The 11,906-nt window shown below is 35.8% G+C and overlaps 1 protein-coding gene across 1 annotated transcript; it reads left to right on the forward strand.

Moving 5' to 3' along the window:
* Positions 1–1,520: 1,520 nt before the first annotated feature.
* On the forward strand, positions 1,521–10,125 carry NAPG (N-ethylmaleimide-sensitive factor attachment protein, gamma; the record flags this gene model as incomplete). The annotated part of the gene is given in 12 exon segments (XM_010014660.1): positions 1,521–1,547; positions 1,549–1,642; positions 2,781–2,865; positions 3,472–3,489; positions 4,045–4,075; positions 4,513–4,622; positions 4,759–4,825; positions 5,424–5,494; positions 6,594–6,672; positions 7,184–7,263; positions 8,618–8,747; positions 9,755–10,125. Coding segments are annotated over 12 exon segments (942 nt in total), but the record flags the coding sequence as incomplete, so codon positions are not given.
* Between the last annotated feature and the right edge of the window lie 1,781 nt (positions 10,126–11,906).

Consider the following 11,906-nt stretch of genomic DNA (forward strand, 5'->3'; position numbering starts at 1 on the left):
GGTAGGCCTCTCTTCTGCCTCAGGGGTCTCTCCCTGCAGGGGGTGGGTGCTAAAGGTCACCCTTCTTCCCCGATCTGGGAGAGTAAAGCAGCCCTGAAACTACGGACTCGTGTCGGTGAGGCTTGAGGGCTGGAGCCTGAATAGTTTCTTTAAGGGTCGTGTAGCTTCTATTGCTCTGACCCTAACTGGAAAGCCAGGGAGTCACTTCTGCTCTTCTGCTACAGTTAGTGGGAGAGAAGAGTTATGGGGATTGTGGTGAATAAGAGCATAGACTTGCTGAGATGGGCTGTGTGTTTGTTTGTTTCCCGCCTATGAGAACTCTGTCTGTCATTGTTTCTTTTTAGATGGCTTCAAAGACCTGTGCTGACCTTTACTTTAGAGGGCTTAATATCTACACGTGATAGTCTTTTAATGTGTATTTTAACACTGAATATAGCAATTTTGTTTATAAGTCTGAATTTCAAAGACTCCAGTGTAGATGCAATAGATCTGACTAATCCAGAATTGCTGTAATTTTAGTATGAATAGTGACAGGCCATCAGGAAATCGTGGATCAAAAGTATAAACTGTGATAGAGGAGAGACCTCAGAATAAAAAACATCTGTATTTGATTATCTTACCCAAATTAGTTGACCAAAAGTGCCTTTCAGTGAAATTCATTTTAAGCTTATCCTGGAAAGCATTTGAAATAAAAGGTGAAATAGGCACAAATTATGTGTGGATTAAAGCATTGTCTGTTTCAGCTCAGTGCATTTGAGACTTCGCCTGTGGTTAAAACAACAGAATATAAAGACTTGATTTAGAGTTACATGCTGTGGTTTTTGGCCAAGTGAAACAACAAAACCAACATAAAGTCTAAATACAGCTGTTTTTCCAAATTAAGCATGAAGTAGCTGCCTACAGCAAATACAGAAGTTGACTCCAAAGTTATGGTAATTTTTATACTTGTTTTAGAATTGAAGAAGTCGTAATATTGAAATCAGCATTTCCTAATGGCTCACCTCATTTTGCAACGTATTTTTCCCCATATATATGTTCTGTGTGTGCACATGGTGCCATTCAGTATCATGATCTATTGTAGACTTATAAATGATATATGAGGCTTTGTGTTGGTAAGTAAATGCTTTCCTTTGTTTATGCAATGGAGAGTCTTTGATAATTCTCAGCAGCAAAAAATTACTGTAGAGGAACACTGGAAACTTTATGATGTGTAGCAAAGAAATATTGTCACATTTTGTGGTGTTAGAAATCTTGAGATACCATGTTGGTGTACGTGGAAAAGTTTTTCTTCTGTTTACTATTGAGGAGCTGGACTTGTGAAGTCTCTGTGAAGACTGGGGATGGTGAAAGCATGTTGGGGAGACATGTAGCTATCACTGCAGCTATCACTGCAGTGCTTTATGCAGTTCTGAACAATGCCAGCATTTATTTTTATAGTAGCTATGCCACCATACTACTGGCATATAGGCTCCTTTTCACAGGTAGTCTAAAGTTTTGAATATATCTGAAGTGCTTTGAAGGTAAAACGTAAAATCTTTACTAATTGTTAATAGGCTTTCCTTCTTGCATTTTAGTCTGAAAACTGGATTCTTGAAGTGGAAACCAGACTATGACAGTGCAGCTACCGAATATGGGAAGGCAGGTATGCATGGCTGTAAATATGGCCATATACTTTATGGTTTCAAAGTATTCTTTCAGCTTAATCCTGATAACATTTTACATATTTTCACCGCATTGCTGTGTAGATAAAACTGTTGTGAAGACTAAGTAAGGTGAAACAACAACAAATGCTCTTAGTAGCCTGCTAAATTAAATTTCAGGTTGTACTTGGAGATCTAGAACAGTTGTCAATTTTTTTTTCTTCCAAGCCTATAACTTCTACTTTATATATTACTGCATGTTATAAATATAAAGCTTTCCTTCTATCACCTTTCTATCCTCTGAAACCTATGACTTTACCTACAAAATACAAATATTTGAGCTGATTTTAAAACTTCTCTTTTCTTATCATCCTAGGAAGCATGTCCTGACAAAGACTGTCTCAGTAAGGCAGAGATGCTGCCAGGGTTTTTTTAGGCATAGTAAGATCCCTTTCATCCTTTTTTTCCTGCTACAAGTGTTGCACTGAATATAACATTCTTCCTAGTTGAGTCCTTTTTGCTCTTAAAGAGTTTTTTTCTTTTTATATAACAGTAATTTATCATGAGGTTTTTTGCTCTAGGCATTCTTACTCATTCATTTAAGCCTAAATAAAAAACAAACAAACAAAACAAAACACAAACTTTGAAAAGCAACTGGAACATTTATAAATTGAAATCTATTTTAAATCCTACTTTAGAATCCTATCAGCCTAATGGAGATAGAAATACATATTTGTGCCCTGGAATGGTTGTATTGAGGAAGCTGTTATAGGTATGCTTTATTGATGGTACAGTTCTGTTCCTGCCATACAGATTTTATATAGTCTCTAATGATTAAATCTATATACATGCGCATTCATAAAATACAGAATGAGTTCCAAAATCCAGCTAAACACGTTATACATGATGTTTGGTACAGTGATGGTATGGATGTGTTTGTTGGTAATAAATGTTTTAATGGTGACTAAGTGACTAATGAAGCAAGGGGGACTGTCATAGGATTTTTTTGGAAGAGCTTGGTAAACTAACCATTCATTAATGAGTCTGTTAGTATCTTTAGGTGGCTATATTCTTGAGCAGAAGTGGTGATAAAATGAAAATGACAAGGTGTAAATAAGAACTTTATTTGATTTCTTGCAGCTGTTGCTTTTAAGAATGCCAAGCAGTTTGACCAGGCAAGGGAAGCCTGTTTACGGGAAGCTGAGGCACACGAAAACAATAAAGCGTATCTTTTCATTAAATGCCATTCTTTTCTCCAAGAAGCTGAGTAGTTGGTACTTAGGATGGGGTATTTGGGGTTGGGATAAGATGCATTTAGTATATTTGCACTTTTGGTCAGTCTAACAAAATTGTTTTTTAAAAAACTATTTCTGTGTTCTCTGAGTGGCAAAACTAAAAAACTCTTTAGATTAGAAAATCTGTGTTTTTTCCAGTAACAGCAAGAGTGATAAGATACTGACCAATGCCTGAGATATCTAGGTACTGCTTCAGAAATTATTCCTTTTTTTATTCTTAAATACCTTTAAGTGCCCTAAGTGCAACTCTGACATAATTTCAGTGCTTGTAACTGTATTTAGCATCCAAGAACGTTTTAAATAAATGTGCTTTTTTTCAACTTTACGTGCAGTTATTCTTTGGTATGTTGCATTTATTCTGTGCTTAGAAGCAGTTACTTTCTTATGCCTTGCCTGCAAATGTAGTAGGTTTGATTTTGCCTTTATGGGCTTCCTTGCTTTGAAACTAGTACTTGTGTAAGATTTTGTGCACTAATAACTTTTCTGCATTATATTTTTATGGCTTTTGTCCTTGACTTTGACAATGTTACTTCCAGTCTCTTCCATGCTGCCAAGTAAGTACAGAAGCACTGAATCATCTGAAAAAAATTTTCTAACATATGGTACAATCATGAACTATTATTTTGATCTTGCCGTAGTAAATGGTATGATTCAAGTGATTTTGCTGTTTCAAAATCAGTTTAGTGGAAGTGTGGGCAAGGGAAGCTTGAAAACCTGCAAGGGCCATGTTAAAAAATACTGATTTTTGACATTCTTCAGCACCTTTTGATGCCAGATATTTTTTCTTAGATGAACTTTTTGTAATTTTGAAGTTCTACACTTATAAAGAAACTTAATTAGAGGGTGCTTCATATCAAGCAGATAATGACAAATAATCCAAATACTCCCTGTAGGTCAGATCATGAGAAATAGATTTTAATGGGGACTGTGTGGGTGAAGTACATAGTTTGTGAAGATAACATTACACATGTGCTACCTCATTAGGTAAAACACTTGAAACATCTTCAAAGCATTAACAGTGAAGTGATAGTTGATGCATGTTAACTTTTGCTGTGTAAACACAGCTTGCTGAAATATATCTAACTAAATTGTAAGCTTTTTCTCCGCAGAGCTTATGAACAAGCTGGCATGATGCTAAAGGTATTTTCATTTACTATTTTTTAATAGAAAGTTCTGGTTTATTGTGCACTGGACCAAATACATGTAACGAAATTATATATTGAGGTGATACTGACTCATAGGTGTCTCCTCTCACCTTCAATAATTTCAGTAGGTTAGGAAAGCAACATTTGTAATTGGGGGTGAAAAATGTTTTTCCTGTTGTAGAAGGAAAGGGGAGGGCCTCATGTCAGAGGCTAATAGAAGAGTGGTGCTGCTTCTGCTCTAAACTAACACAAATTCATGCTTTACATGAAAGTTTGGTACTTACAAGTGAATCTTACAGAGTTTCACTAGCTCTTCAAGTTTGTAAATAAAAATTAGAATCCTAATAAATAAGGTATTACGGTTTGCTTTTTGTTTCATTGTGCATAAGCACAATTCCTGACAGCACTGTCCTTCTGGCTGTTGCTTTGCAGGAGATGCAGAGACTCCCTGAAGCAGTTCAGCTGATTGAGAAAGCCAGTATGATGTACCTGGAGAACGGGACACCAGATACAGCAGCAATTGCGCTGGAACGGGCTGGAAAGTAAGTCTGTGTTGTTCATGGCTAGAATGCATGCAGGGTGTGGGTATATCTTTGATATTCTTTCTTGTCTTTTGATGCTTTTAGGTAAAAAATACTTTAATTTCATCAGAAGAGAAATGGTTTATGTTTATTACAGGTTAATAGAAAACGTGAGTCCAGAGAAGGCTGTGCAGCTCTATCAGCAGGCAGCATCAGTGTTTGAAGTAAGTTCCCTTCCCTTCCTCCCCATGCAAGGATAAGGTACATGAAGATGAATGAATTGGCGATTAGGGTCAGCTATAAAGTTAAGAAAAAGCTAAAGAGCTTACGATTAGGTTCTGAATTAGTTTTCCTTCCTTTCACATCCATGGCTGAGTAATGTGGCTGAAGAGGAGATTATAAAAATTAGGAGTCAGTTTGCTTTGCCTTTTCCTCAGTTTGGGACTTGACTGAATCTGAATTTTGTATGTTGTCATGTTTTCTGCCTCTTGTTGGGCAGCCCAGAGGGTAGGGAACATGGCTGCTGTTGAGTCCCAGAGCCTAAAATAGTTCTTTGAAGGCAAAGAAGAGAAGGGTTTGCTTGCCCATCCTATGAGCAGATGATTTGCCTTTTTGCTACAACATTGGCATACTTCTTTATTGTCAGTGGTCACATGTTTCCAGATTAGCAAGTTTACATTCATGTTACTTGGCTCTTGTGTGTGAACTGTGTATATAGTAACCAACAGTTGTTACAATTTACAGATGACAGATTAAGGTTTAGTGGTCTTAATTCTGTGCAAATTAAATATGAATGCATGAATTCTTTTTGTTCTTCTCTAGAATGAAGAACGCTTACGGCAAGCTTTAGAAATGCTAGGAAAGGCATCAAGACTTCTAGTCAGAGGACGCAGGTACAGCTTTATGCCTCCTTTTCCTTTTTTAGTGTAATTGAATCTTTAATAGTGATTTTATTTTTTTTCCTTGCTGTTGTTTGTTTTATATACAGTTACTTAATCTGCTTTGAGGCATGGTTCACACTAAAATTCAGATTCTGTGGGATATGCCATGCTCTTGCAGGAACCACCTGTTTTGTGTTCTGGGATAGGAGAATGTGGACTATAAGGCTTTGTTTCCTTTGTGTTTGTTGAAAAGCTAGAAAGTATATACCACAACTTAAACTACTTCAGGATTTATTTTTTTTTTTTGTACCACGAGTTATGTGTAGTACTTAAAAGTCCTTTTTAGTTGTGGAATATAAAACAAGGGAATTAGGTGACGAACCTGAGGAAAGAAATCTCTTTGCAGCAGTCTGATTCTTGCCTTCTTAAAGAAGAGTGTATCTTGGCATCAAAATGGGAGTTTATTTAACTATTAATTGCTAGCACCAAACTTGACCTGTGGTTCAGCTTGGACTTGCTTCACTGAAACATGTAATTTTTTTTAAGAAATTGTCTGTTTTCTAATTCTACTTTAAGACACTATTTCACTGTAGAAGCGTACTCTGAAAAGTTACTTGAAAGTCTTTCTGTGAAAGCAAGTCCACATAGCTTCTGAAAGGCTTGCTTGCTCTGCTGCTCTATGGCTCAAGTGCTGTTACTAATTTCTAGCAGTTTTATATGCTCAAAAGCAGTTACTATGACTTAATATTGATAGTTCATGGGTATCAGACTTACTGGTTGTATATAGTAACTTCATGACATAAAGAAATCTATTAGGGTATGTAACAAGGCATTCATCTTGTACAATGTTATGAAAAATTAGGTTTCTCTGAATGAATAGCAGAGGTGTTCTTAATCTGCATGTATAGAAAAGGAATGGCTGACTATATGTTTATTTATCTGTTCTGTTAGAAGATCTGCTGCTGATTTTCAGTTGTGTTGCTGTTTATTCCACTAAGACTTGCCAGTGCATTAGTTAGACTTTGTAATTAGTCTCAGGTTCATTATGCTGTATTCCTAGCACTGATACTCCTGGTTGTTTTTTTTTTGTTTGTTTTCTTTTTTTTTTTAGATTAGATGAGGCTGCATTATCTCTTCAAAAAGAAAAAAGTATTTATAAAGAAATCGAAAATTACCCAACATGCTATAAGGTAAATTCTAAGCAAGAGTTTCTAATAGTGCATTTTAGTAAGTTTTTCTGGATAACTAATGACAGCTGACATCTGACTGACAATATGTACCTCTTGATTCAGGGATAGGTTTCTTGCTAAATGATGGGAATTTGTGGTAGTGCATGTTTCCCCAACCTCTAACTGTGCTTTTTTCACTACTATAATGTTGAAGATAAGATGCTGTTATCCACAGGACAAAACCAACAAATGCGTAAAAAATAAAGATGTTATAAGAAATAACTAACCACAAAAACTGTTACTTGGTGCAACAGTTCATTGCAATGTTGTAGGAGATCATCTATTTCATACCTGCTGAGGATATGGCTTGCTACTTTATCACTGTGTTGTTCTATTTTGTGTAAGTATCTTAGAATCATTGTGGGTTGTAATGCCCTTTTCACCGTAAATATTAGCAGTCCAGTATTTTTCTCATACTTTACTGTTAATTTCTAAAGAATCATCTTGTTGGTTTTTGTTTGTGTTTATTTAGAAAACTATTGCTCAAGTCTTAGTTCATCTTCACAGAAATGATTATGTCGCTGCAGAAAGATGTGTGAGGGAAAGCTATAGGTAAGTCTACTTCATGTCCTGTAATTTTAAACTGAATGTTTTATTAATGTAGATCTGTTCTTATGAAAGAGCAATGGAAACACTGTCAAGAAATTTTAAGCCTCTGCTTTGGTTGACTTACAGTACAATAATAGCATTCCCTGGTACATGGCTCTTGGGAATCTTTTTTCACCCTTTACAGGTTTAACTGTAATTCTTTTTGTAATTCGTAGTTATGTGAGACAGGTGAAATGAGATGAAAATTAGAATTTCTTCCCTTTTTATTTCCTTGTTAAAAGCTGAACAGAATATGTTATGACTGGCATTCTTGCCTTTTTGCTAACTTTGGGTTGTGTCTGTATTTCAAATGGAACAGAGAGGGATTAGCTATTGTAAACACATGTTTAATATTAAAAGTGGGTATTTCTGGATGTTGCTAACTGAATTTTATTTTTTTCAGAATTTCTTTGCCATATGTGAAAGCCCTTAGAAAGTTGAAATTTTTTACAGTTTAAGGATGGAAATACAGATTTCAGTCTCAAAACGTGAAATAGCAGCATCCCAGTATAATCAATTAAACTATCTAGTATGGAGATTAAACTGAGGGAAAGATTAATGTAAATGTTCTTGTTAAAGAAGAGTTTTCAGCACGTGAATTACTATATTTCTGGTTATGTTGATCTAGAGGATATTGCCCTCATCATACACTGGAAGAAGGAACGCAGGATTTCTACTTTTTGTGACTTACTTTAAAAATAAGTGATTGAACCAAAAGATAATTTAGAAATGAGAAGGTAGTCCAGTTGAATACATTGACATGAAGAAGGCATTCTTTACACATGCAGGAGAAAAATCTGGTGTCAAAAACTAGTGTTTCGGGTTCCAGAGGCTTTCCCAATAACTTTTCATTTCAGCTTTCATTAGGACTTCAGTAACAAAATACTGAAACAACATATTTTTACTTAAATGTTTTGTAGTGAAATGAACATATGTTTAAGTTAATTTGTACTTCAGTTTTAGAAATAATTTTTCAAGTTCAATCCTTAAACATGTTGCCCATATTTTCCAAGTCTTCAATTTGTATTTTATGTATAGAAACTAATTACAGAATTTTTCTATATGTGAAGTAGAGGAAGAGTTTATTGACTAGTCAGGAAAAATTGAAGAATTCTAATATTGTCTTTTTGTCTTGATTATGGTTCTGGCCTTGCTCTCGGCATGCAAACTAGTAGTACCAAAATTCTAATTTTATGGACATGACTCATGTACATGGAGAAATCACAGTGGTTACAGGCAGTTTTGTTGAATGAACTGTCCATCAGATTCTTAAGTAGATTGCTGAAATGCCCTAAAGAAAGTCTTTAATTTCCTTCAGTATACCAGGATTTAATGGAAGTGAAGACTGTGCAGCACTAGAGCAACTTTTAGAGGGTTATGACCAGCAAGATCAGGATCAAGTTTCTGAAGTCTGTAATTTGCCACTCTTCAAATACATGGACAATGATGTAAGTAGGCAGTTCCTATGTTTTTTTTTTTTTTTTTTTTTTTTTTTTTTTTTTCTTTCCCAGAATCATTTTGCTTGTTCAGGTTGAGAGATACTGTTGTTTGGGGTTTTTTGTTCTGTTAGAGGAAAATAAGAGCAATGTCCATGTATTTATTGTGATATGCTGTTATCCTATCCTGTGCCTGTGAAATTTTATGTTGTCTTTTGCTTTGCTGCCTGCCAGTGTAAATTCCCACATCATTGTTCCTTTCTGATGGTGAGAAGGCTTAGGTGAAAGAGCAATTTGTTATGGATTTGCTGTGTAAGTTTGACAGGTTGACTGAAAATCAGTTCCCTTCAGCTTGGTTCCTTAGGGGCTGGAACACTCTGGTGCTTATGTTTTATCTCAGAATTACCATATAGCTGGTATAGTATAAAGATTACAAAATATGATGTCTAGAGGATGGCACTGTTGATCGTGCTCCCCCTCCCCCCTATTTTTTTTTTTTGTTTGTTTTTAAAGTTGTGAATTGTACGAAGTGTAAAGATAGGAAAGGTGTGAAGGAGACATCTATCCATGCCAAACTTTGGAACAGTCTTGACCGATTTTACTTTGTTATTATGTTGAATAGGAAAAATTAAGGTACTGGTCTTACTGAAAAACACTTCTAAGACTTACTACATGAACTATTACTAGATAATGTATGCAGAGCGGCATTCTGAATTTTCTTTTCTATGTAATGCTTGAAACATGGAAGCCGTAAGAATGTGACAAAATTATTCTATAATAAGCAGTATCCATATGGTTCTTGCATCCTATTCTCAGAATGCTTGAGAGAGATAAAAAGAACATCCATTAGGTTTATTTTAATCTGGAAAAATAGACTCTGAACATAGCATCAATCAGTTTTCTGTATGAATGTTACCTATGTGTTTATTGTGTCAGTCAATTCTGTGCAGCAGAATTCTCAGCAAGATGTTACTTCTGTGACAGTGCAGAAATTAAACTTGTCTTGTTATTATTGTCAGTATGCCAAGCTTGGTCTTACCTTGGTGGTCCCAGGAGGTGGAATCAAGAAGAAATCGCCAAATGCTGCACAAGACAAAGCAAGAGGACCAGCTGCAGTGGGCTCTCATGCTGATGAAGAAGAGGATGAATATTCTGGTGGACTATGCTAGCTACTACATAGGTAGTCTTAAATATCAGACTTATTTGTGATGTTGAGAATATCCAAAGGTACCAGATTTATCAGAGCTTCATTGCAATTGTGATATGGGAATGCTAATATTAACTTGGCAGCTTCTGGGTGCACTACAGGAGAAAAAGCATGATTGTACCTATCATCATGAAACATCTTTGGACTTTATTTCTTACCTGGTAGCTTCTTCAGGGCTCTGTCTGCAGTTGACGGGAAAAAATTGAGAGAGATTTTTTACTGAAAGCACAGTTTAAAAGAAACCAAAACTTTAGAAGCACTGGAATATGGAGAGTGGTACAAAACTTTAAATCCTGTATTTCAACAGCTGACACATTTTGGTTCCAGTAATATGTTTGTGATTGTTTTTTCTGAGTTAAATATACTATTATTCATCTGGCTATTTATCTCTTGTTTAACACCATTTGGGGCAGACTGTGCCACGCAGGATTTTTCACTAGTATAAACACTAGGGGGAGCACTCAGTTTATTTTCAATATGTTTTTACTCCACTGCAGAATATTATTTTACTACTTTATTCTTTAGGAGCAGTATCCGCATGGATGTGGAAAATACTAAGGGAGCTAATTTGAAGCTGTATTGCAAGCTTAAAAATACACACACATCTTCCATCTTAAAAACTTTATTGACCTGGAAATAAATGCATACATAGTGTTTGTCATGTACACCTTGGGAATGAAAAGAGTGGACAGCCTTTCTTAGTGGTGTTTCAGAAGCATGCCGTAACCAAAAAGGAAACTGAAGGTAGCAGATAATGTGCATTGAATATAAAGCCCTGGAGACAATGTTTAACAAAAACTTAGTGGAGTGTTTCAGCGATATGTTTGAGTTCCCGAGTGTTCTAAATGTTTGTTTGCTAATCAGTACACTTATGAAGACATTTCATTCTTTCGTATGTTCAAACTATAGAACAGCTATCTCTTACAAACAGCATTTTTCAAACTAGCTCATCATCCAAAGTAGCAAAATTTTAACGCATCTTCTCTATTTTTATTCGGATTCAAGTCATCATGTGTTTTGCAAGCTTCTGTAGTCTTAAATTTGTTTGACCATTTTATACTTAAAAGTTAACACACTAAGAGCTGTATCTGTGGTCTGTTTCTTTAGAAGAACCTAATCAAGATTCCACTAAGGTGAGATCACTGGGAATCCATCAGGGATTTGTGTGTGGTACAGGATGGCCAAAGTTCAATTAAACAGTAGAGCAAAAGGACAGTGTTAAGTGTTGGTACAGTTTCTGCCATATTAAGGAATTGGACATCTTCAAAAATAGTGAGCATATGTCTAACGTATATATGTGATGTCTAAAATCAGTGTCAGACATAATTATGATGAAAAGGAAACTTGTAAAGGCCTAATCCTCACTTTCCTTGAGGTGGATGGCACTCACTAGCATGGTGATGGGTTGCACAGTTTGCAGGCAGGGCTGCTCTAAAAGTCATGTTTTTCAATTTAATGGGTGTTCAAAAAACGGTTTAACCTTTTTGTATTACGTAGTAATCTTGGATTTGTTATTAATGATGCATTTAGAAGTTTTTTTGCTCTTCTATAAAATAGTCTGAACAAGATGTTGGGAAGCGAGTTACTTTTCTCTGAGAATGGTCACAGGTGTACATGAAATACGGTTTTCAAGATTTCCCTGTAACTCTTCATTTTTCACCACTGGAGCAACTCGCTCCATTTACTCAATTTCTGCCTTCTGTGTTTGTTCATGAAGGTGAACCATGCACTTCTTATAGGGAGTCTTTATCACCAGTAATGAAAAAACATGCATACGTAGGAGCATTGGGAACACCAGCGTATTTTCTTCAAGCATTTCCTGCTGCTTCCAATTCTGAAATCAGTTTTATTGAATGGTCGCAAGGAGTTTGCTTTTGTGTGTGTGTGTGAACAGTTGCGTATATCTGAGATGACATGCGTAAGAAAAATAATGAACCTTGTGTGTGCTTCTGTGAAAGAACTTG

The sequence above is a fragment of the Nestor notabilis genome, unplaced genomic scaffold, assembly GCF_000696875.1.
Source record: "Nestor notabilis isolate BGI_N333 unplaced genomic scaffold, ASM69687v1 scaffold8305, whole genome shotgun sequence".
NCBI classification, from domain to species: domain Eukaryota; kingdom Metazoa; phylum Chordata; class Aves; order Psittaciformes; family Psittacidae; genus Nestor; species Nestor notabilis.